The sequence below is a fragment of the Scyliorhinus canicula genome, chromosome 12, assembly GCF_902713615.1.
Source record: "Scyliorhinus canicula chromosome 12, sScyCan1.1, whole genome shotgun sequence".
In the NCBI taxonomy this organism is placed as follows: Eukaryota; Metazoa; Chordata; class Chondrichthyes; order Carcharhiniformes; family Scyliorhinidae; genus Scyliorhinus; species Scyliorhinus canicula.
The window spans coordinates 57688319-57714064 of NC_052157.1; the positions used below are offsets into that span (position 1 = coordinate 57688319).

The following is a 25746-nucleotide window of genomic DNA, read 5'->3' on the forward strand; positions in this document are numbered from 1 at the left end:
AGGCCACCGTGGGGGCATCCCCCGTGGCCCGATCCCTCTGCGCCCCCTGGTTTTGCCTGCTGGAGCGGGCCAGGCCACCGTGGGGGCATCCCCCGTGGCCCGATCCCTCTGCGCCCCCTGGTTTTGCCTGCTGGAGCGGGCCAGGCCACCGTGGGGGCATCCCCCGTGGCCCGATCCCTCTGCGCCCCCTGGTTTTGCCTGCTGGAGCGGGCCAGGCCACCGTGGGGGCATCCCCCGTGGCCCGATCCCTCTGCGCCCCCTGGTTTTGCCTGCGGGAGCGGGCCAGGCCACCGTGGGGGCATCCCCCGTGGCCCGATCCCTCTGCGCCCCCTGGTTTTGCCTGCTGGAGCGGGCCAGGCCACCGTGGGGGCATCCCCCGTGGCCCGATCCCTCTGCGCCCCCTGGTTTTGCCTGCGGGAGCGGGCCAGGCCACCGTGGGGGCATCCCCCGTGGCCCGATCCCTCTGCGCCCCCTGGTTTTGCCTGCGGGAGCGGGCCGGTTGCACCGCAAACCGTTTGGCGCCTGGCGAGGTTCTCGTTTTTGGCAACTCCCGCTCCCCACCGGCCTCATTCCGTATGAGGGAGAGCAAAATGAGGCCAGAGAATCGCACCCAGCGAGAGAGGGAGAAAGAGAGAGAGTGAGGGACAGAGGGCCTCTAAGTTTGGTAGTGAGCTGGACTTATAGTGAACTTCCCAGCGCGCGGCCCAGCGAGGCCGGCAACACAATTCAACGTTAATTGGTCCAGTTAACAATGCCTCATGAGCTTCTCACTGCAAATGAAGGCTCGCCAGTTGATTCCCCAGGACCCGCGCACGCCACCCCCCCCCCCCTCCCCCCCCCCCCCCCCCCCCCCCCCACTAACCAGGCTGAGCAGCACTTTGGCTGCACTTGCTCAGCCAACCCTCAGTACTGACCCTCTGACAGTGCAGCACTCCCTCAGTACTGACCCTCGGACAGTGCAGCACTCCCTCAGTGCTGACCCTCTGACAGTGCAGCACTCCCTCCGTACTGACCCTCCGACAGAGCAGCACTCCCTCCGTACTGACCCTCCGACAGAGCAGCACTCCCTCAGTACTGACCCTCCGACAGAGCAGCACTCCCTCCGTACTGACCCTCCGACAGAGCAGCACTCCCTCCGTACTGACCCTCCGACAGAGCAGCACTCCCTCAGTACTGACCCTCCGACAGAGCAGCACTCCCTCCGTACTGACCCTCCGACAGAGCAGCACTCCCTCCGTACTGACCCTCCAACAGTGCAGCACTCCCTCAGTACTGACCCTCGGACAGTGCAGCACTCCCTCAGTGCTGACCCTCTGACAGTGCAGCACTCCCTCAGTACTGACCCTCGGACAGTGCAGCACTCCCTCAGTGCTGACCCTCTGACAGTGCAGCACTCCCTCAGTACTGACCCTCTGACAGTGCAGCACTCCCTCAGTACTGACCCTCGGACAGTGCAGCACTCCCTCAGTGCTGACCCTCCGACAGTGCAGCACTCCCTCAGTACTGACCCTCCGACAGTGCAGCACTTCCTCAGTACTGACCCTCGGACAGTGCAGCACTCCCTCAGTACTGACCCTCGGACAGTGCAGCACTCCCTCAGTACTGTCCCTCTGACAGTGCAGCACTCCCTCAGTACTGACCCTCTGACAGTGCAGCACTTCCTCAGTACTGACCCTCTGATAGTGCAGCACTCCCTCAGTACTGACCCTCTGACAGTGCAGCACTCCTTCCGTACTGACCCTCTGATAGTGCAGCACTCCCTCAGTACTGACCCTCTGACAGTGCAGCACTCCCTCAGTACTGACCATCTAACAGTGCAGCACTCCCTCAGTACTGATTCTCTGACAGTGCAGCACTCCCTCAGTACTGACCCTCGGACAGTGCAGCACTCCTTCAGTACTGACCCTCGGACAGTGCTGCACTCCCTCAGTACTGACCCTCTGACAGTGCAGCACACCCTCAGCACTGACCCTCTGACAGAGCAGCACTCCCTCTATACTGACCCTCTGACAGTGCAGCACTCCCTCAGTACTGACTCTCTGACAGTGCAGCACTCCCTCAGTACTGACCCTCTGACAGTGCAGCACTCCCTCAGTACTGACCCTCGGACAGTGCAGCACTCCCTCAGTGCTGACCCTCCAACAGTGCAGCACTCCCTCAGTACTGACCCTCTGACACTGCAGCACTCCCTCAGTACTGACCCATGGACAGTGCAGCACTTCCTCAGTACTGACCGTCTGATAGTGCAGCACTCCCTCAGTACTGACCCTCGGACAGTGCAGCACTCCCTCAGTACTGACCCTCGGACAGTGCAGCACTCCCTCAGTACTGTCCCTCTGACAGTGCAGCACTCCCTCAGTACTGACCCTCTGACAGTGCAGCACTTCCTCAGTACTGACCCTCTGATAGTGCAGCACTCCCTCAGTACTGACCCTCTGACAGTGCAGCACTCCTTCCGTACTGACCCTCTGATAGTGCAGCACTCCCTCAGTACTGACCCTCTGACAGTGCAGCACTCCCTCAGTACTGACCATCTAACAGTGCAGCACTCCCTCAGTACTGATTCTCTGACAGTGCAGCACTCCCTCAGTACTGACCCTCGGACAGTGCAGCACTCCTTCAGTACTGACCCTCGGACAGTGCTGCACTCCCTCAGTACTGACCCTCTGACAGTGCAGCACACCCTCAGCACTGACCCTCTAACAGAGCAGCACTCCCTCTATACTGACCCTCTGACAGTGCAGCACTCCCTCAGTACTGACCCTCTGACAGTGCAGCACTCCCTCAGTACTGACCCTCCGACAGTGCAGCACTCCCTCAGTACTGACCCTCTGACAGTGCAGCACTCCCTCAGTACTGGCCCTCGTACAGTGCAGCACTCCCTCAGTACTGACCCTCGGACTGTGCAGCACTCCCTCAGTACTGACCCTCTGACAGTGCAGCTCTCCCTCAGCACTGACCCTCTGACAGAGCAGCACTCCCTCTGTACTGACCCTCTGACAGTGTAGCACTCCCTCAGTACTGACCCTCTGACAGTGCAGCGCTCCCTCAGCACTGACCATTCGACAGTGCAGCGCTCCCTCAGCACTGACCCTCTGACAGTGTAGCACTCCCTCAGTACCGGCCCTCTGACAGTGCTGCACTCCCTCAGTATTGACCCTCTGACAGTGCAGCACTCCCTCAGTACTGACCCTCTGACAGAGCAGCACTCCCTCAGTACTGACCCTCTGACAGAGCAGCACTCCCTCAGTACTGACCCTCGGACAGAGCAGCACTCTGAGGCCTGAGGGGTACAATTGCCGGGCTATCAGAGATATTGAAACGGATGATTTGAATACATTCTGGATCATGTGTTTTGAAACGCATATCATTTCTTCCCAGGGGTGGTCTCGACTGAATCGAACTGCACAATTATACTGCCAGAGTCATTGACTGGACATATTGGATTGTGCATGCTGATTCCATGTAACTACAGTCATGCCGGGATCCTGAATACATCACAGTTTGAAGTTGATTGGTACAAGCAGAATCAGACATCATCTCCGATAACCGTCTACCACATGCTCCAATCTTCTATCCACCAGGATTACAGATCCCGTGCTCAGCTGATAGGCAACCTTACCCAGCTCGACTGTTCCCTCGTCATAAATAGCATCGGAGATGGAGATGATGGAACATATTATTTCAGAATCAAGCTGGTTGATCTGAATCAAACTTGCAAGAGCGCGCCACTCAGTGTAACAGTTTCAGGTGAGTTTTATTTTCTCCAGTACACAATAAAGACACCACCACACTGAACCGCCAAACACTCCCAGCACACTGTCCCCGTCAAACACTGACGGGACAGCTACAGCGCACTGTCCCCGTCAAACTCTCCCAGGACAGCTACAGCATAACTGTCCCCGTCAAACACTCCCAGGACAGCTACAGCACAATGTCCCCATCAAACACTCCCAGGACAGCTACAGCACAATGTCCCCATCAAACACTCCCAGGACAGCTACAGCACACTGTCCCTATCAAACACTCCCAGGACAGCTACAGCATGGGGTTAGATACAGAGTAAAGCTCCCCCTGCACTGTCCCCATCAAACACTCCCAGGATAGGTACAGCACAGGGTTAGATACAGAGTAAAGCACCCTCTACACTGTCCCCATCAAACACTCCCAGGACAGGTACAGCATGGGGTTAGATACAGAGTAAAGCTCCCTCTACACTGTCCCCATCAAACACTCCCAGGACAGGGACAGCATGGGGTTAGATACAGAGTAAAGCTCCCTCTACACTGTCCCCATCAAACACTCCCAGGACAGGGACAGCATGGGGTTAGATACAGAGTCAAGCTCCCCCTGCACTGTTACCTATCAAACACAACCAGGATAGATTCATCATATGATTAGATATAGAGTAACTTGAGGGTGCTGAATTCACCTCTTCCTGATTTTAACAGCCTCAAGGGGACTGAATATACCTCCTCTTGTTCCTGTATCACATACTCAAGTGGACTGAATGGGCCTTCTTCTGTTCCTGCATGACAGGCTCGAGGGGCTGAATGGTCTCTTCCTGTTCTTGTGTAACCGCCTCGAGGAGGGGGTTGGACGTGCCTTCTCAAAATTCTAACACTGTTTTCTATCCTTGTCCTGCCAGGTCTGGAGCTGAAACCCAACATTTCCTCAACTTCGACAATTGTAGAGAATGAAAAGATCACTCTCACCTGCACATTCCACCACTACTGTGGTGGCATCGCACCTAACCTGACCTGGACTAACATCACTGCGTTAAATACTTCATCTCCCTTCAACGGGACAGAATCGGATGACACCAACTCAGTCTTTTCCATCTCTTTCACCTTCCTTCCAGCAGCGGAAGATAATGGCAAACAAGTGGGGTGTCGAGCTCAATACAATCACTCCAACGCTGAATCTTTACAGACATTTCTTTTGGATGTTCAGTGTAAGTGTCAGCTTTATTGGAACTAATTTTGAAACACAGAAACATAGAAAATAAGGCAAGAGGAGGCCATTCAGCCCTTCGTGCTTGCTCTGCCATTCTTAATAATCATTGCTGATCATCCAAGTCAATTCTCTGATCTGGCTCTCCTCCCATATCCTTTGTTCCCCTTCATCCCAAGTGTTGTATCCAACTGCTTCCTGAAAAAATACACAGCAGAATGCCGGCTGGATTCTCCATTGCGCTGTTCACAATGGGGCGGGAATTCTGCGGGAATCGGAGGGGCGGGCAACTCCGGCACCAAGGAGTGGCATGAACCCCTCCGGCGTCAGACTGCCCCAAAGGTACGGAATCCTCCGCACCTTCAGGGGCTAGGCCGGCGCCGGGGTGGTTTGCGCCGTGCCGGAAGGTGGGGAAGGGGCTTGGCACCATGCCAACCGTCGGCGAAGGGCCTCCACCGTCCGGTGCAAGTTGGCGCATGCGCGGGAGCTTCAGCGTGTGCTGGCGTCATCCCAGTGCATGCGCAGGGGGGGGGTTCATCTCCGCGTCAGCCATGGCGGTGGACCACAGCGGCCGCCGCGGAAGAATAGAGTGCCTCCACGGCACAGGCCCGCCCGCGGATTGGGGGCATCCCCCGGGGCCTGATCCCCCTGCGCCCCCCCCCCCCCCCCCCCCCGAGGATCCCGGTGGCCGCCCGTGCAGCACCCAGCGCGGGCTGGAGAATCGTCGGGGGGGGGGGGGGGGGGCTGCTGACCGGCGCGATTCCCGCCCCCGCCACATCCCCGGCGGCGTAGAATTCGGCATCCGGTGGGGGCGGGAGTCATGCCCCCCCCCCCCCGGTGATTCTCCGACCTGGCGGGGGGGGGGGGGGGGGGGGGGGGGGGGTCAGAGAATCCCGCCCGGGAAATCCCATTTACAGGTGGCGGGAATGGAGAATCCCGCTGTCAGTCCTGGGCGCGTCGCTGTGGAACACGCGGCTGGTAGACCAGAGAATCCTGCCGCGGATATTTTGGCTTCAACTGGCTGTGGTAATGAATTCCACCGGCCGATCACTCTCTGGGTGAATAAACCTCTCCTCCTCTCTGTCCTAAATGCTCTACCCGGATCCTCAGACTGTGACCCCTAGTTCTGGACACCCCCACCATCGGGAACATCCTTCCTGCATCTGCCCTGTTCTGTCCTGTTCGAATTTTATGGGTTTCTGTGAGATTCCCCCTCATTCTTCTGAACTCCAGCGAATACAATCCTAACCGATTCAATCTCTCCTCATACGTCAGTCCGACCATCCGAGGAATCAGTTTGGTAAACCTTCTCTGCACTCCCTCTACAGCAAGAACATCCTTCCTCAGATAGATAAGAACAACAAAACTACACACATTCCAGGTGTGGCCCTGTATAATTGCAGCAAGACTTCCCTGCTCCTGTATTCAAATCCTCTCGCAATGAAGGACAACATACCATTTGTCTTCTTTACTACCTGCTGTTCCTGCATGCTTACCTTCAGTGACTGGTGTAGGAGGAAATCCAGGTCTCATTGCACATCCCCCTCTCCTAATTCATGGCCATTCAGGTAATAGTCTGCCTTCTCATGTTTGCAACCAAAGTGGATAACCTCGCATTTCTCCAAATTATGCTACATCTGCCATTCCACACTCACTCACTCACTCACTCACCCACTCACTCAACTTGTCTAAATCACACTGAAGGATCTCTGAATCACCCTCACGGCCCACCCTCCCACCCAAGTTGAAAGCATTTGCAATTTGGAGATATTTGGATTTGTTACATTTAGTTCCCTCATCTAGAATGTTGATCTGGATTTGGTTCACCAGAATATTCGCCCCCTATCTCTGTAACCTCCTCCAGCCCCTACAACACTCCCTATCTCTGTAACCACCTCCAGCCCCTATAACACTCCCTATCTCTGTAACCACCTCCAGCCCCAACAACACTCCCTATCTCTGTAACCTCCTCCAGCCCCTATAACATTCCCTATCTCTGTAACCTCCTCCAGCCCCTACAACCCTCCCTATCTCTGTAACCTCCTCCAGTCCCTACAACCCTCCCTATCTCTGTAACCCACTCCAGCCCCTACAACCCTCCCTATCTCTGTAACCTCCTCCAGCCTCTACAACCCTCCCTATCTCTGTCACCTCCTCCAGCCCCTACAACCCTCCCCATCTCTGTAACCCACTCCAGTCCCTACAACCCTCCCTATCTCTGTAACCTCCTCCAGTCCCTACAACCCTCCCTATCTCTGTAACCTCCTCCAGCCCCTACAACCCTCCCTGTGTCTGGCTTTCCAAGGTGGACATCCACTCACTCAACTTCCATTCATCCCACCTCTCCTCCCACTCCTCGTACCATGTCCCATGTACCCATCACCTCCCCCACACACCCCCTACACCCACCCAACACACCTACAGGCGCCACGGTAGCATTGTGCTTAGCACTGTGGCTTCACAGCGCCAGGGTCCCAGGTTTGATTCCCGGCTGGGTCACCGCCTGTGCAGAGTCTGCACATTCTCCCCCACCGTGCCTGCCTGGGTTTCCTCCGGATGCTCCAGTTTACTCCAACTAATCCCAAAAGATGTGCTGTTAGGTAACCTGGACATTCTGAATTCTCCCTCTGTGTACCCGAACAGGCGCCGGAATGTGGCGACTAGGGGCTTTTCACAGTAACTTTATCACACTGTAAGCCTACTTGTGACAATAAAAGATTATTATAATTACTCGCTGGCAGAAAGACACCAACTGCCGTTATGGCGAGAATTTCTTTTAAAATTCTGCCTACGTTTCAAATCCCTCCTCTCCCTCCCTATCCCTGTAACCTCCTCCAGCCATTACAACCCTCCCTATCTCTGTAACCTCCTCCAGCCCTACAGCCCTCCCTATCCCTGTAACCTCCTCCAGCCCCTACAACCCTCCCTATCTCTGTAACCTCCTCCAGCCCTACAGCCCTCCCTATCTCTGTAACCTCCTCCAGCCCCTACAACACTCCCTGTCTCTGTAACCTCCTCCAGCTCCTACAACCCTCCCTATCTCTGTAACCTCCTCCAGCCCCTACAACACTCCCTATCTCTGTAACCTCCTCCAGCCCCTACAACACTCCCTATCTCTGTAACCTCCTCCAGCCCCTACAACCCTCCCTATTTCTGTAACCTCCTCCAGCCCCTACAACCCTCCCTATCTCTGTAACCTCCTCCAGCCCCTGCAACCCTCCCTATCTCTGTAACCTCCTCCAGCCCCTACAACCCTCCCTATCTCTGTAAACCTCCTCCAGCCCCTACAACCCTCCCTATCTCTGTAACCTCCTCCAGCCCCTACACCCCTCCCTATCTCTGTAACCTCCTCCAGCCCCTACAACCCTCCCTATCTCTGTAACCTCCTCCAGCCCCTACAACCACTCCCTATCTCTGTAACCTCCTCCAGCCCCTACAACCCTCCCTATCTCTGTAACCTCCTCCAGCCCTACAACCCTCCCTATCTCTGTAACCTCCTCCAGCCCTACAACCCTCCCTATCTCTGTAACCTCCTCCAGCCCCTACACACCTCCCTATCTCTGTAACCTCCTCCAGCCTCCTACACCCCTCCCTATCTCTGTAACCTCCTCCAGCCCCTACACCCCTCCCTATCTCTGTAACCTCCTCCAGCCCCTACACCCCACCCTATCTCTGTAAACTCCTCCAGCCCCTACAAACCCTCCCTATCTCTGTAACCTCCTCCAGCCCCTACAACCCTCCCTATCTCTGTAACCTCCTCCAGCCCCTACAACACTCCCTACCTCTGTAACCTCCTCCAGCCCCTACAACCCTCCCTATCTCTGTAACCCCCTCCAGCCCCTACAACCCTCCCTATCTCTGTAACCTCCTCCAGCCCCTACAACCCTCCCTAACTCTGTAACCTCCTCCAGCCCCTACAACCCTCCCTATCTCTGTAACCTCCTCCAGCCCCTACAACCCTCCCTATCTCTGTAACCTCCTCCAGCCCCTACACACTCCCTATCTCTGTAAACTCCTCCAGCCCCTACAACCCTCCCTATCTCTGTAACTCCTCCAGCCCTTACAACTCTCCCTATCTCTGTAAACTCCTCCAGCCCCTACAACCCTCCCTATCTCTGTAACTCCTCCAGACCCTACAACACTCCCTATCGCTGTAACCTCCTCCAGCCCCTACAACACTCCCTATCTCTGTAACCTCCTCCAGCCCCTACAACCCTCCCTATTTCTGTAACGTCCTCCAGCCCCTACAACACTCCCTATCTCTGTAACCTCTTCCAGCCCCTGCAACCCTCCCTATCTCTGTAACCGCCTCCAACCCCTACAACCCTCCCCATCTCTGTAACCTCCTCCAGCCCCTACAACACTCCCCATCTCTGTAACCTCCTCCAGCCCCAACAATCCTCCCCATCTCTGTAACCTCCTCCAGCCCCTACAACACTCCCTATCTCTGTAACCTCCTCCAGCCCCTACAACACTCCCTATCTCTGTTAACTCCTCCAGCCCCTACAACCCACCCTATCTCTGTTAACTACTCCAGCCCCTACAACCCTCCCTATCTCTATAACCTCCTGCAGTCTCTACAACACTCCCTATCTCTGTAACCTCCTCCAGCTCCTACAACACTCCCTATCTCTGTAACCTCCTCCAGCCCCTACAACACTCCCTATCTCTGTAACCTCCTCCAGCTCCTACAACCCTCCTATCTCTGTAACCTCCTCCAGCCCCTACAACCCTCCCTATCTCTGTAACTCATCCAGCCCCTACAACCCACCCTATCTCTGTAAACTCCTCCAGCCCCTACAACCCTCCCTATCTCTGTAACCTCCTCCAGCCCCTACAACCCTCCCTATCTCTGTAACCTCCTCCAGCCCCTAAAACACTCCCTACCTCTGTAACCTCCTCCAGCCCCTACAACCCTCCCTATCTCTGTAACCCCCTCCAGCCCCTACAACCCTCCCTATCTCTGTAACCTCCTCCAGCCCCTACAACCCTCCCTATCTCTGTAACCTCCTCCAGCCCCTACAACCCTCCCTATCTCTGTAACCTCCTCCAGCCCCTACAACCCTCCCTATCTCTGTAACCTCCTCCAGCCCCTACAACACTCCCTATCTCTGTAAACTCCTCCAGCCCCTACAACCCTCCCTATCTCTGTAACTCCTCCAGCCCTTACAACTCTCCCTATCTCTGTAAACTCCTCCAGCCCCAACAACCCTCCCTATCTCTGTAACTCCTCCAGACCCTACAACACTCCCTATCTCTGTAACCTCCTCCAGCCCCTACAACACTCCCTACCTCTGTAACCTCCTCCAGCCCCTACAACCCTCCCTATCTCTGTAACCTCCTCCAGCCCAAACAACCCTCCCTATCTCTGTAACCTCCTCCAGCCCCTACAACCCTCCCTATCTCTGTAACCTCCTCCAGCCCCTACGACACTCCCTATCTCTGTAAACTCCTCCAGCCCCTACAACCCTCCCTATCTCTGTAACTCCTCCAGACCCTACAACACTCCCTATCGCTGTAACCTCCTCCAGCCCCTACAACACTCCCTATCTCTGTAACCTCCTCCAGCCACTACAACCCTCCCTATCTCTGTAACCTCCTCCAGCTACTACAACCCTCCCTATCTCTGTAACTCCTCCAGCCCTTACAACCCTCCCTATCTCTGTAACCTCCTCCAGCCACTACAACACTTCCTGGATGGGATTCTCCGACCCCCCGCCGGGTCGAAGAATCGCCGGAGGCCGGCGTGAATCTCGCCCCAGCCTGCCGCCGAATTCTCCGGCACCAGATATTCGGCGGGGGCGGGAATCACCCCGGTCGGCGGCCCACCCCCGAATCTCCGACCCGCGATGGGCCGAGGTCCCGCTGCTGTTATGCCGGTCCCGCCGACGTGAATTAAACCAGGTATTTACTGGCGGGACTAGGCGGGGAGGGGCTCCGGGGTCCTGGGGGGGACGTGGGGCGATCTGGCCCCGGGGGATGTCCCCATGGTGGCTTGGCCTGCGATCGGGGCCATCCGATCTGCGGGCGGGACTGTGCCGTTGGGGGCACTCTTTCCCCTCCGCGTTGGCCATCAGCCTCCGCGATGGCTGACGCGGAGGTGATGCTCCTCCTGCGCATGCGCGGGGATGACATCAGCAGCCGCTGGTGCTCCCACGCATGCGTGGACCTCCGCCGGGCGGCGGAGTCCCTTCGGCCCCGGCTGGCGTGGCGCCAAAGGCCTTTCCCGCCGAGGGCCGGCGGAGGAAACCGCACCTTTGGGGCGGCCCGACGCCAAAGTGCTTCATGCCACTCCATCCCGCCAGGACTCCCCCGCCCCGCCGGGTAGGGGAGAATTCTGCCCCCATCTCTGTAACCTTCTCCAGCCATTGCAACCCTCCCTATCTCTATAACCTCCTGCAGCCTCTACAACACTCCCTATCTCTATAACCTCCTGCAGCCTCTACAACACTCCCTATCTCTGTCACCTCCTCCAGCTCCTACAGCCCTCCCTATCTCTGTAACCTCCTCCAGCCCCTACAACCCTCCCTATCTCTGTAACCTCCTCCAGCCCCTACAACCCTCCCTATCTCTGTAACCTCCTCCAGCCCCTACAACCCTCCCTATCTCTGTAACCTCCTCCAGCCCCTACAACACTCCCTATCTCTGTAAACTCCTCCAGCCCCTACAACCCTCCCCTATCTCTGTAACTCCTCCAGCCCTTACAACTCTCCCTATCTCTGTAAACTCCTCCAGCCCCTACAACCCTCCCTATCTCTGTAACTCCTCCAGACCCTACAACACTCCCTATCTCTGTAACCTCCTCCAGCCCCTACAACACTCCCTACCTCTGTAACCTCCTCCAGCCCCTACAACCCTCCCTATCTCTGTAACCTCCTCCAGCCCAAACAACCCTCCCTATCTCTGTAACCCACTCCAGCCCCTACAGCACTCCCTATCTCTGCGCCCCTCCAATTTCTGTCACCTCGTCCACTCTTGGATCAATGCAGACCGTCCTGGTTTCCAGATGCTGTGTTTCTACAGAGTAAGAAATCTGTACTGTCTTCCATAATACCGAAAAATGGGGCATTGGAGAATTGGAAACGAAAAGTTCCTGTGAATATCACCACTTGGAGAAAGTTACCAGGAAAGGTTGAAAAGACTTGGGTTTTTCCATTCTCTCAATGAAAAGGCAGACTTTGTGGCCGAATAGAGATCTTTAAAATTATGAAACCCATGTACACCACATCCACAGGTTCCCCTTCACCCACTTTGCTTGTTACTTCCTGAAAGAGCCCCAATATATCAGTCAAACATAATTTCCCTTTCAGAAAATCGTGTTGATTCTGTGTTATCCAACTGAGATTTTTTAAATGTCCCTCCATAACCTCCAGTCCCTGGGGCAGATTATTAAATTAACTGGCCTATAATTTCCAGCTATCTGTCCCTCTCCTTTTCTTGAACAGAAGGCAACATTGGCGACATTCCAACTCGCTGGGAACAGTCTTTACTCCAGAAGAGTGAGGATGAGGGGGTGACCTGATCGCGGTCTTTTAAATTCTTAAAAGGTTATGATAGGGTCGACGTTGTAAAGATGTATCCACTTGTGTAGGGAGAGATCAGCACTCGGGGCCATCGATATTCCAAAGTCGCTAATAAATCCAATGGGGAATTCAGGAGAAACTTATTTACCCAGGGAGTGGAGAGAATGTGGGACTCGTTCCCACAGGGAGTTGGGAGGATGCAGGGCTCACTTCCGCAGGGAGTGGGGAGAATGGGAGATTTTCTCCCTCAGGGAATGGGGAGAATGTGGGGCTTGATCCCACAGGGTGTGGGGGGGGGGGGGGGGGGAATGTGGGACTCGTTCCTTCAGGAAGTGGGGAAAATGTGGAACTCAGTCCCACAGGAAATGGGGAGAATGTGCGACTCGCTCCCCATGTACTGGGGAGAATGGGTCTGCTCCCACAGAGTTTGGAATAATGTGGGACTCAATCCCACAGAGAGTAGGGAGAATGTGGAACTCGCTCCCCAAGGAGGGGGGAGAATGTGGGACTTGCTCCCACAGGGAGGGAGGAGAGTATGGGACTCGTTCCCACAGGGAGTGGGGAGAATGTGGGACTCGCTCCCACAGGGAGTGGGGAGAATGTGGGACTCGCTCCCACAGGGAGTGGGGAGAATGTGCAACTCTCTCGCACAGGGAGGGGGGAGAATGTGGGACTCGTTGCCAGAGGGAGTGGTCGAGGTGAATAGTTTTGATATCTTTCAGGGGAAAGTTGGATAAATATAAGCCACGTACAAACAGACAAATCTGCCAATTAGGATCTGGAAGAGGCCATTCAGTCCCTCGAGCCTGCCTGCCTTTCAAGTCAGATCATGTCTCTGATTACCGGCTGAACTTTATTTCCCTATCTACCCCCCAATATTCTTTGGCTGCTTTCTTAATCAAGAACCTATCTGCTTCTGTCTTCAGTGTATTCGTTGACCATGGGCGGGATTCACCGAGCCCGTACCGGGTCAGAGAATTGCCGGGGGGACGGACGAGAATCCTGCCATGCCGCTCCGATGCCGGGCCGCCGATTCTCTGCCGACCGGAGAATCGGCGGCAATCGCGCCCATGGGATCGCCGCGGCGCCGGTTGGGGGCCGTTGAAAGCGCCCCCCCCACGGAGATTCTGCTAATTTAGTTTTGAAGAAATATTTGGAATTTTCTTTGCTGGAAGAAGTAATTAGATTTGGGGAAGGGAAATACAGCAAAGATCCAAGTTCAATCAAACACAGCTGACAGGAGCATAACTGGTTTGTGATGGCTGCAGGTTTTGACACCCTGACCCGTTTTATGCTTCACTGACCCCAATGAGTGGATTAGGCTAAAACTAATTAACCGCGCTCGACAGGCCGAGATCCCGCCGAGTTCCAATAAGTCCCGCCGGCGTGGTTCACATATGGTCCCACCTGGCAGGACCTCAGCGTTCTGGCTGCGGGGGCCGTCCTGTTGGGTGTGGGGGGTGAGGGGGGAGATCCGACTCTGGGGGGGGGGGCCTCCATCGTGGCCGGGCCCGCGATCGGGGCTACTGATCGGTAGGCGTGCTCATTCCGGGGGGGCTATGTACCTCCTTGCCGGGCCCCTGTAGGGCTCCGCCATGTTGCCCAGAGGCCGGCGCTGAGACGGCCATCGCGTGCATGCCCGGACCCGCGATGGCCATTGCGCACAGCACTCCGGCGCCATTCTAGCCTCCGAAGGACAGGGGATTACTGGGGCTGGAGGCCCGTTGACGCCGGCGTCGCTCGTGCCGAATTTGGCGCCGGCGTCAACACTTGACTGCGATATCGGAAAATCCCCGCCCAGGGCTCCATCATTTTAGTGAGGCTGAATGAAGTGAATTTGTGTTATGTTAGTGCCCAACTCACAAATAAGGGGTTAATCGAGCCCCCCATCCCACCTTATGAGGGCAGGGCACCCAAAGCCTTCTCCCGGTACGGGTGTGATACCATGCAGTCATCATGGCACTGCCAGCTTGGTTCTCTGGCAGGGCCACATGGGCAGTGCCAAGCTACCAGGCTGGCAGTGCTAAGGTGCCTGGGTGGTATAGCAGTACCACAGTACCACACCCTGCCTAGAGTGCGACCACCCATGGGTCCCTGGTCGCCTGGGAGACATCACCCCACAAACTGTCGGTATGCCTGGTCCACGTTTATGGCTACCAGTGCTAAACGGCACTTGCTCGTGTTCTCCGAGGTGGTGCTGGGTAATCTGGTGTAGACATATTCAAGCGAGACTAACTGTTCACTTGAATATGCAAATCTGGGTCAAGACTTCAATCGGTGGAATACAGATCGCGTCATGTTGCCAGATCTCGTCAGGTAAGTAAATCTCGCGAGAGACCTGTCGTGAGATTGGCTGCCTTGTTGCATCGCGAGCTGCGCGTGGCGAGGCCAATAGATCACACTCTAGCAATTGGTCAAGTCGACATTCTCTGAATTGTTTCTAATGTAGTTATATCTTTCCTCAAATAAGGGAACCAAATCTGTACATGGTAACCCAGGTGCTGTCTGACCAATGCCCTGTACAGGTGTAGCAGGAACTCCTGACTTTTATATTCCATTCCCTTTGTAATAAATGGCAACTTTCCATTTGTGTTCCAAATCACTCGCTTTTTCTGCGGACTAACTTTTTCTGAATCGTGCACTGGGGCGGGGGTAGTGTGCCTCGGTGGGGTGCTCTTTCAGAGGGTCGGCGTAAACTCAACAGGCCAAATAGACTCCTATGATTCTCTGACACCTTCTGTATCTCAGATCTTTGGATTCTCTCTCCATTAGAACACTTTGTCCAACTCCAACATGGTGCCACCTCCTTCAATCTGGTCTGTTGCATTAATTGCTCCCAATGCTGTCTACTTTGGAGAGACTAAATGCAGACTGGGTGACCACTTTGCAGAACACCTCTGGTCCATCTGCAAGCAGGACCCGGACCTTCCTGTTGTTTGCCATTTCAACTCACCGTCCTGCTCTCATGTTCAATGCCTGTCCTTGGCCTGCTGCATTGTTCCAGTGAAGCCCAGCGCAAACTGGAGAAACAACACCTCATCTTCCGATGAGGACGTTACAGCCTTCCGGACTTAACATGGAGTTCAACAACTTCAGACTGTGAACTCTCTCCTCCACCTTCATCCCACTTTTATTTCTGTCAATTCATGTTCATTTCTTCCATCGGTCTGTTTCTACCTCACCATTGTCCCCCTTCTCTCTCTCTCTCCCCCCCCCCCCCTCTCTCTCTCTCTCACCCCCCCCCCCTCCCCCCCCCCCCCCCCCCCCCCCCCACCCCAGGCCATCTGTAGCCTGTTACTAGTTATCCTTTGACACTCTTTCTTCTGTAAGAAGTCTTGCAACACCAGGTTAAAATCCAACAGGTTTGTTTCGAATCACTAGCTTTCGGAGCACTGCTCCTTCCTCAGGTGAATGAAGAGGTGGGTCCAGACACATATATATAGACAAAGTCAAAGATGCAAGAATGTGAGGATACTTTGAATGCGAGTCTTTGCAGGTAATTAAGTCGACAGATCCAGACGGAGCAACTGGAGAGAGGGATAATCACAGGTTAAAGAGCTGTGAATTGTCTCAAGCCAGGACAGTTGGTAGGATTTTGCAAGCCCAGGCCAGATGGTGGGGGTGAATTTGTCACCCCCTGGGCTTGCGAGTGGAGAATCCGGCCACCCGTGAACGCCAGAGAATCCCCCCACCCCGGCCTCCGTTTTTAGGGACCAGTAATGATTCACACCGGCTTCACAGTGCGCCAGCAGATGGGAAAATAACAGGAGCCAGGAGATCCTCCATATGTAACCAAGGTTTCAAATATTCTAATCTGGTTCACACCCCAAGAGAGAATCACATCAACTGGACCTGACCGGGAGCCTTGCAAACTGTTTGGCGCATGGTGTGAATCCCATTTCAAGCCTCTCCGGGAATTCTCCAGACATAGCAGAATTTTGCGCCAGGCGTAGCATGGCCGGAGAATCGCGCCCCCCCCCCCCCACCCCTTATATCCTCTTCACAATCTACTTGCCTGTCGATCTTTGTCATTGACAAATTTAGCCAACCATATCTCCGGTGCCTTTATCCAAGTAATTGGTATAGACTGTAAATAGTTGAGGCCCCAGCACTGGTCCCAGTGGCACTCTACTCATTACAGCTTGCCTATTCGATTATAACCCATTTATGAAACGCGCTGCTTCCTGTTAGCGAAGCAATCCTCTCTGTCCATGTGAAAATGTTACCCGCTACACTACAAGCTCTTAGTTTGGGTCGTAATCATTTGATGTGACATCTTGCCAAACACCTTCAGGAAATACCAGTACACCACATCCACAGGTTCCCCTTGTTGCTTTTATTTCCTCAAAGAGTTCCAATAAATTAGTCAAACGCAATTGTCCTTTCACAAAACCGTGTTGACTCTGTGATTGGGTGGAGATTATCCAAAATGGATCGAAATTATCCGAGTACCCCGCTATAACTTCCGTTCCCACGGACAGATTGTTAAGTTAACTGACCTGTAGTTACCTGTTCTTGGTCCTCTACTTTCTTGAACAGAAGACCACATTAGCAATTCTTCCACCCGCTAGGAACAGGCTGGGGATCTTTTCTCTGGAAGAGTGAAGGCTGAAGGGGTGACTTGACTGAGAGCTTTAAAATTCTTGAAAGGGTTTCAATAGGGTTAATGTAGAGATGATGTTTCCACTTGTGTCAGAGAGAGACCAGAACTCGGGCCATCAATATGCAACAGTCACTGATAAGTCTAATGGGGAATGCAGGAAAAACTTCTTTATCCAAAGAGTGGGGAGAATGTGGGACTCGCTCCCACAGGAAGTGAGGAGAATGTGGGACTCGCTCCCACAGGGAGTGGGGAGAATGGGGGACTCACTCATAGAGGGAGTAGTTGAGGTAAATAGTACTGATGTATTTTAGGGGAAGCTGGTTAAACTCATAAGGGAGAGAGAAATAGACGGATATGGTAATGGGGGGGGGGGGGGGGTGAGATGAAATGGGTGGGGCACGGCGGAGGCTCACATGGAGCAGGAACACCAGCTTGGAGCAGATGGGCCAAATGGCCTGTTTCTGCTCTGCAAACATTTGGCAGCATGGTGGCACAGTGATTAGCACTGCTGCCTACAGTTCCAGGGACCTGGGTTCAATTCCAGCCTCGCGTGACTGTGTGGAGCTTGCAGTTCCTCCCCGTACCTGTGTGGGTTTCCTCCGGGTGCTCCGGTTCCTTCCAAAGTCCAACAATGCACAATTTAGGTGGATTGGCCATGCTAAATTGCTCTTCAATGTCCACAAGGTTGGGTGGGGTTACTGAGTTACGGGGATAGAGTTGGCTTAAGTAGGGTGCTCTTTTCAAGGGCCAGTGCAGACACGATAAGCTGAATGGTGTCCTGCATTAATTCTATGATTTGACTTCACTTTGTGTAAGGCGGCACAGTAGCACAGTGGTTAGTATTATTGTTTCACAGCGCCAGGGACCTGGGTTTGATTCCCGGCTTGGGTCACTGTCTGTGCTGAGTCTCCTCGTGCCTACTGGGTTTCCTCCGGGTGCTCCGGTTTCCTCCCACAAGTTCGGAGAGACGTGCTGTTAGATTAATTGGACATTCTGAATTCTCCTCAGTGTACCCGAACAGGCACTGGAGTGTCTCGATTAGGGGCTTTTCAAAGTAATTTCATTGCTGTGTTAATGTAAGCCTACTTGTGACACTAATAAAGACTATTGTTATTTGACACTTAGATGGCCCGAAGATTGACCTGATGAAGGAGATCACAGTGAACGAGTCTGACCAGGTCACGATTGAATGCATTGTTAACAGCAATCCAGTTTCAAATATAATGTGGTTGAAAAATAACAGGAGCATCATATCAGCTGTCAACAAATCCCTGACACTGGAGATTAACAATATCTCCCACCGAGACACGGGGTACTATTGTTGTCGAGCTCAGAATGCCTATGATACAGTACAAAAGATTCTGAACTTCACGGTGAACTGTGAGTATTCAGTGAGAGGCCAGCACGGAGTGAGGAGTGGGTGAAGGTCCCAAAACAAATCCTCATTTAACAAATGTGTTGTTTGACTGTTGTTTCCCAGAAAGCAGAGGGCGACACCTTGCCTCATCAAGCACCAAACGTCCATGTGTTTTGTTACTGCTGCAGTTGACATAGGCAGGTGCCAGGTGACGTTTCCAGGAGGGTTCACGATGGTTGCACAGACGCAGGTGACCCTCTCTGGCTCCTGGACGCATGTCCACTCCTGGGTGATCTCGGGCATGTTTGAGGAATGAAGGACAGAATTAGTACACACTTGCTTGTTGAAATTCGATTGATGCAAGGATAAGGAAACCTTGGCCGGGATTTTCCCCTACCCGGTGGGGTGGGGTGTCCCGGCGTGTCGGAGCAGCGTGAATCACTCCGGCGTCAGGACGCCCCAAAGGTCCGGACTTCTCCACACCTTTAGGGGCCAAGCCCTCACATTAAGGGGCTAGGCCCGCGCCGGAGTGGTTCCCACTCTGCCGGCTGGCGTGAACGGCCTTTGGTGCCATGCCAGACAGGGCCGAAAGGACGTCGCCGGTCGGCGTAAGTCCGCGCATGCGCCGGTGCGTCAGTGACTGCTGACGTCATACCGACGCATGCGCAGGGGAGGGGGTCTCTTCCGCCATGGCGGGGGCGGAAGAAAAAGAGTGCCCCCACGGCACAGGCCCGCCCGCGGATCAGTGGGCCCCGATCGCGGGCCAGGCCACTGTGGGGGCACCCCTTGGGGTCAGATCGCGCTTCCCCCCCCCCTCCCCCCAGGACCCCAGAGCACGCCCGCACCGCCAATCCCACCGGTAAGAGGTTTAAACCACGCCAGCGGGAAAGGCCTGTCAGCCGCGGAACTTCGGACCATCGCGAGCCGGAGAATTGCCGCGGGGGGGCCACCGATCAGCGCGGCGCAATTCCCGCCCCCGCCGAATCTCAGGGGGTGGAGAATTCGGGACATGGCAGGGGCGGGATTGACGCCAGCACCGGGCGATTCTCCGACTGCCCAGGTGGTCGGAGAATTACACCCATTATCACAATCCTGCAGAGCGTTGGTGAGATGTCACCTGGTGTATTGCGTACAGCATGGGGTTAGATACAGGGTACAACTCCCTCTACACTGTCCCTATCAAACACTCCCAGGACAGGTACATCATGCGGTTAGATACAGAGTAAAACGCCCTCCACACTATCCTCATCAAACACTCCCAGGGCAGGTACATCACGGGGTTAGAAACAGAGTAAAACTCCCTCTACACTGTCCTCTCAAACACTCCCAGGACAGGTACAGCACGGGGTTAGATACAGAGTAAAGCTCCCTCTACACTATCCTCATCAAACACTCCCAGGACAGACACAGCACGGGGTTAGATACAGAGTAAAGCTCCCTCTACACTATCCTCATCAAACACTCCCAGGACAGGTACAGCACGGGGTTAGATACAGAGTAAAGCTCCCTCTACACTATCCTCATCAAACACTCCCAGGACAGGTACATCACGGGGTTAGAAACAGAGTAAAACTCCCTCTACACTGTCCTCTGAAACACTCCCAGGACAGGTACATCACAGGGTTAGATACAGAATAAAACTCCCGCTACACTGTCCCTTTCAAAGTCCCAGGTACAGCAGGACAATCCCAGGGCAATCGCCAGGCAGGAATGTTCCCTTCCAGTCGGGGAACACTTCAGCAGTCAAGGGCATTCAGCCTCTGATCTTCGGGTAAGCATTCTTCAAGGCAGCATTCAAGATGCGCGGCAATGCAGAATCGCCGAGCAGAAACTTATAGCCAAGTTCCGCATACATGAGACAGCCTCAACCAGGACCTTGGAGTCATGTCGCATTACATTCATCTCCCACCATCTGGCCTGGGCTTGCGAAATCCTACCAACTGCCCTGCTTGAGACAATTCACATCTTTTTAACCTGGGATTACCCCTTTCTCTGGATCTGTAAAGACTTAATTACCTGCAAATTCTCGCATTCAAAGCTTTGTCTTGCATCTTTGACTTTGTCCATACATATGTTTCTGGAACCTACGTCTCTATTCACCTGAGGAGCTAGTGATTTGAAACAAACCTGTTGGACTTTAACCTGGTGATGTAAGACTTCTTACTGTACTCCCAGAGAGGCACAGCTCGGGGGTAGATACAAAGTAAAACTCCCTCCATGCTGTCCCTATCAAAGTCCCAGGTACAGCAAGTGGTTAGATACAGAATAAAACTCTGTACACTGTCCCCTTCAAACACTCCCAGGAGAGGCACAGCACGTTGTTAGATACAGAGTAAACTCCCAGGACAGGTACAGCACGGGGTTAGATACAGAGTAAATTCCCAGGGAAGGTATAGCACAGGGTTAGATACAGAGTAAAGCTCCCTCTACACTGTCCCCATCAAACACTCTCAGGACAGGTACAGCATAGGGTTAGATACAGAGTAAACTCCCAGGACAGGTACAGCACGGGGTTAGATACAGAGTAAATTCCCAGGGCAGGTGCAGCACAGGGTTAGATACAGAGTAAAGCTCCCTCTACACTGTCCCCATCAAACACTCTCAGGACAAGTACAGCACGGGGTTAGATACAGAGTAAAGCTCCCTCTATACTGTCCTCAACAAACAGTCCCCGGACAGGTACAGCACGGGGTTAGATACAGAGTAAAGCTTCCTCTACACTGTCCTCATCAAGCACTCCCAGGACAGGTACAGCACGGTGTTAGATACAGAGTAACGCTCCCTCGACACTGTCCCCATCAAACACTCCCAGGACAGGTACAGCACGGTGTTAGATACAGAGTAACGCTCCCTCGACACTGTCCCCATCAAACACTCCCAGGACAGGTACAGCACGGTGTTAGATACAGAGTAAAGCTCCCTCTACACTGTCCTCATCAAACACTCCCAGGACAGGTACAGCACGGTGTTAGATACAGAGTAAAGCTCCCTCTACACTGTCCTCATCAAACACTCCCAGGACAGGTACAGCACGGTGTTAGATACAGAGTAAAGCTTCCTCTACACTGTCCCCATCAAACAATCCCAGGACACAATAAGAAGTCTTACAACATCAGGTTAAAGTCCAACAGGTTTGTTTCAAACACTAGCTATCGGAGCACTGCTCCTTCCTCAGGTGAATGAAGAGGTATGTTCCAGAAACATATATATAGACAAAGTCAAAGATGCCAGACAATGCTCAGAATTCGGGCATTTGCAGGTAATTAAGTCTTTACAGATCCAGAGATAGGGGTAACCCAGGTTAAAGAGGTGTGAATTGTCTCAAGCCAGGACAGTTGGTAGGATTTTGCAAACCCAGGCCAGATGGTGGGGGATGAATGTAATGCAACATGAATCCCAGGACCCAGGACAGAGAAAGCACGGGGTTAGATACAGAGTAAAGCTCCCACTACACTGTCTCCGTCAAACACTCCCAGGAGAGGTACAGCACGGGGTTAGATACAGAGTAAAGTTCCCACTACACTGTCTCCATCAAACACTCCCAGGACAGGTACAGCATGGGGTTAGATACAGAGTAAAGCTCCCTCTACACTGTCCCCATCAAACATGCCCAGGACAGATACAGCACAAGGTTAGATACAGAGTGAAACTCCCTCTACACTGTCCCCATCAAACACTCCCAGGTCAGATAAAGCATGGGGTTAGATACAGAGTAAAGCTCCCTCTATACTGTCCCCATCAAACACTCCCAGGACAGGTACAGCACGGGGTTAGATACAGAGTAAATCTCCCTCTACACTGCCCCATCAAACGCTCCCAGGACAGCACGGGGTTAGATACAGAGTGAAGCTCCCTCTACACTGCCCCATCAAACACTCCCAGGCAGGTACATAGATTACATACATAGAACAGACAGTGCAGAAGAAGGCCATTTGGCCCATCGAGTCTGCACCAACCCACTTAAGCCCTCACTTCCACCCTATTCCCATAACCCAATAACCCCTCCTAAACCTTTTGTCTACTAAGGGCAATTTAGCATGGCCAAACCACCTAACGTGCACGTCTTTGGGCTGTGGGAGGAAACTGGAGCACCCGGAGGAAACCCACGCAGACACGGGGAGAATGTGCAGACTCCGCACAGACAGTGACCCAGTGGGGAATTGAACCTGGGACCCTGGCGCTGTGAAGCCACAATGCTATCCACTGTGCTAACGTGCTGCCCATAACTGCCTAAATGCTCCCATGGTCGGTTCTGCATGGTGTTGGATACAGAGTAAAGCTCCCTCTGCACTGTCCCCATCAAACACTCCCAGGACAGGTACAGCACGGAGTTAGATATAGAGTAAAGCTCCCTCTGCACTGTCCCCATCAAACACTCCCAGGATAGTAAGAAGTCTTACAACACCAGGTTAAAGAACAACATGTTTGTATCAAGCACCAGCTTTCAGAGCACTGCTCCTTCCTCAGGTGGATGAAGGAGCAGTGCTCAGAAAGCTAGTGTTTGAAACAAACATGTTGGACTTTAACCCGGTGTTGTAAGATTTCTTCCTGTGCTCATCCCAGTCCAACGCCGGCATTTCCACATCATGACTCCCAGGATAGATTCAGCATGGGGTTAGATACAGAGTGAAGGTCCCTCTATACTTTAGGTTTGCAAGACCCTGTTACCATGAATGATCTTTCTTTCAATCTTTGCTATTGTGCACAAAGTCACTGAACAAGTTCACTCTCTCTCTTTCGTCCTTTTCACTCACATCTCTACCCTGTCCATCAGATGGACCCCGGATTGAGCCAATGGATCAGCCGAGTGGCCTGCTGGAGGGCCACCCATTGCAACTGGACTGCCTCGTTAACAGCCATCCCCTGTCCAACATCACGTGGTCCAGAGATGGAGCAGTTCTCAATTGGACAGTCTCTGAGAAGCTCACCCTCTCCAACGCTGCAATGAGGGAATCCGACTCCGCATTGTACACATGTTCGGCCTGGAATCCGTTTGGAAACGCTAACCTCTCAGTTGACATCCAGATCGAGTGTGAGTCAGGAACGGCGCTCTGTGGGGTTGAGGGAGAAGTCGTCTCTGTGGCTGATGTCAGACAGACTGTCGAGTATCACCTCCCTCACGTCCTCTCTCTTCCCTACCCTGCCAGCCTGTTCCTCCAACCATCCTCCGAGATTTTGCTCGAAATGGGACATTCTCGATCGCCTCCTGCTCAACCCGTCATCTTCCGGAAACTTCTGCTCCTCTGAAATTCTGTTGCCTCCCCTCTACTCCTATCTCAAACTCGCAGCACCATCTCCCTCGCTCACCACTCACTCCATTGCCAACCAGTTCAAAAAAGTTCCCAGTATTGGCCAGTCAGTACTTTGTTTCATAGCCCTCCTCCAGACCACCTCACTATCTCTGAACTCTCCTCCAGACCACCTCACTATCTCTGAACCTGCCACCAGACCACTCCCTATCTCTGAATACTCCGCCAGCCTCCTCTCTATCTCCGTATCCTCCTTCCTATGACTTCCTATCTCTACTCCCTCCTCCAGCTCCCTCCCTATCTCTGAACCCTTCTCCACCCCCTCCCTATCTCAGAACTCTCCTCCAGCTCACTCCCTATCTCTCCACCCTCCTCCAGCCCCTTCTCTATCTCTTCACCCTCCTCCAGCCTCCTCCCTAACTCTGAACCCTCCTCCAGCCCCCTCGTTATCTCTCCGCCCTCCTCCAGCCCCCTGCCTAACTCTGCACCCTTCTCCAGCCATCTTCCGAACTCGAAACCCTTCTCCTGCCCCCTCCCTATCTCTGAAACCTCCTCCAGCCACTTCCCTATCTCTGAAAACTCCTCCAGCCCCTAGAACCCTCCCTATCTCTGAACCCTTCTTCAACCCCGTCCGTATCTTTGCACCATCCTTCTGTCCCCTCCCTATCTCTGTAACCTCCTCCAGTCCCCTCCCTATCTCTGTAACCTCGTCAAGCCCCAACCCTATCTCTGCACCCTCCTCCTGCCCACACCCTATCTCTGCACCCTCCTCCTGCCCACTCCCTATCTCTGACCCTCCTCCAGTCCCCTCCCTATCTCTGTAACCTCCTCAAGCCCCAGCCCTATCTCTGTAACCTCGTCAAGCCCCAACCCTATCTCTGCACCCTCCTCCTGCCCACACCCTATCTCTGCACCCTCCTCCTGCCCACTCCCTATCTCTGACCCTCCTCCAGTCCCCTCCCTATCTCTGTAACCTCCTCAAGCCCCAGCCCTATCTCTGTAACCTCCTCCTGCCCACCCCCTATCTCTGACCCTCCTCCAGCCCCCTCCCGTCCTCTGAACACTCCTCCAGCCCCTTCCAAATCTCTCCACCCTCATCCAGCCCCCTCCCTCTCTCTGTAACTTCCTCCAACCCCCTCCTATCTGTGCACCCTCCTCCTGTCCCCCCCTCTCTAAACCCTCCTCCAACTCACCACTATCTTGGCACCTTCCTCATGCCCCCTCTGTATCTCTGTAACCTCCTCCTTGCCCCTCCCACTCTCTCAACCCTCCTGCACCCCTCCCTATCTCTGCACCCTCCTCCAGCATCCCTCCTTATCTCTGCACCCTCCTCCAGCCTCCTCCTTTTCTCTGCACCCTTCTCCAGCCCCCCTCCCTATCTCTGCATCCTCCTCCAGCCCCCTCCTTATCTCTGCACCCTCCTCCAGCCTCCTCCTTATCTCTGCACCCTCCTCCAGCCCCCCTCCTTATCTCTGCACCCTCCTCCAGCTCCCTCCTTATCTCTGCACCCTCCTCCAGCTCCCTCCTTATCTCTGCACCCTCCTCATGCCCCCTCCATATCTCTGTAACCTCCTCCTTGCCCCTCCCACTCTCTCAACCCTCCTGCACCCCTCACTATCTCTGCACCCTCCTCCAGCCCCCTCATTATCTCTGCACCCTCCTCCAGCCCCCCTCATTATCTCTGCACCCTCCTCCAGCCCCCTTCCTTATCTCTGCACCCTCCTCCAGCTCCCTCCTTATCTCTGCACCCTCCTCATGCCCCCTCCATAGCTCTGTAACCTCCTCCTTGCCCCTCCCACTCTCTCAACCCTCCTGCACCCCTCACTATCTCTGCACGCTCCTCCAGCCCCCTCCTTATCTCTGCACCCTCCTCCAGCCCCCTCCCTATCTCTGCACCCTCCTCCAGCCCCCCTCCTTATCTCTGCACCCTCCTCTAGCCCCATCCTTATCTCTGCACCCTCCTCAGCCCCCTCCTTATCTCTGCACCCTCCTCATGCCCCCACCATATCTCTGCACCCCCCCCAGCCTCCTCCCTATCTCTGCACCCTCCTTCAGCCCCCC

The 25746-nt window shown here is 54.2% G+C and overlaps 1 protein-coding gene across 1 annotated transcript in view; it reads left to right on the forward strand.

The window, feature by feature from the left end:
- Window positions 1–25746, forward strand: part of LOC119975210 (myelin-associated glycoprotein-like) — a 65654-nt gene that overhangs the window by 15197 nt on the left and 24711 nt on the right. The window contains exons 3-6 of the mRNA XM_038814825.1: window positions 3382–3750; window positions 4649–4954; window positions 18205–18459; window positions 23211–23468. Coding sequence (XP_038670753.1) covers window positions 3382–3750; window positions 4649–4954; window positions 18205–18459; window positions 23211–23468 — 1188 coding nt within the window. The remainder of the gene's footprint in view (window positions 1–3381; window positions 3751–4648; window positions 4955–18204; window positions 18460–23210; window positions 23469–25746) is intronic.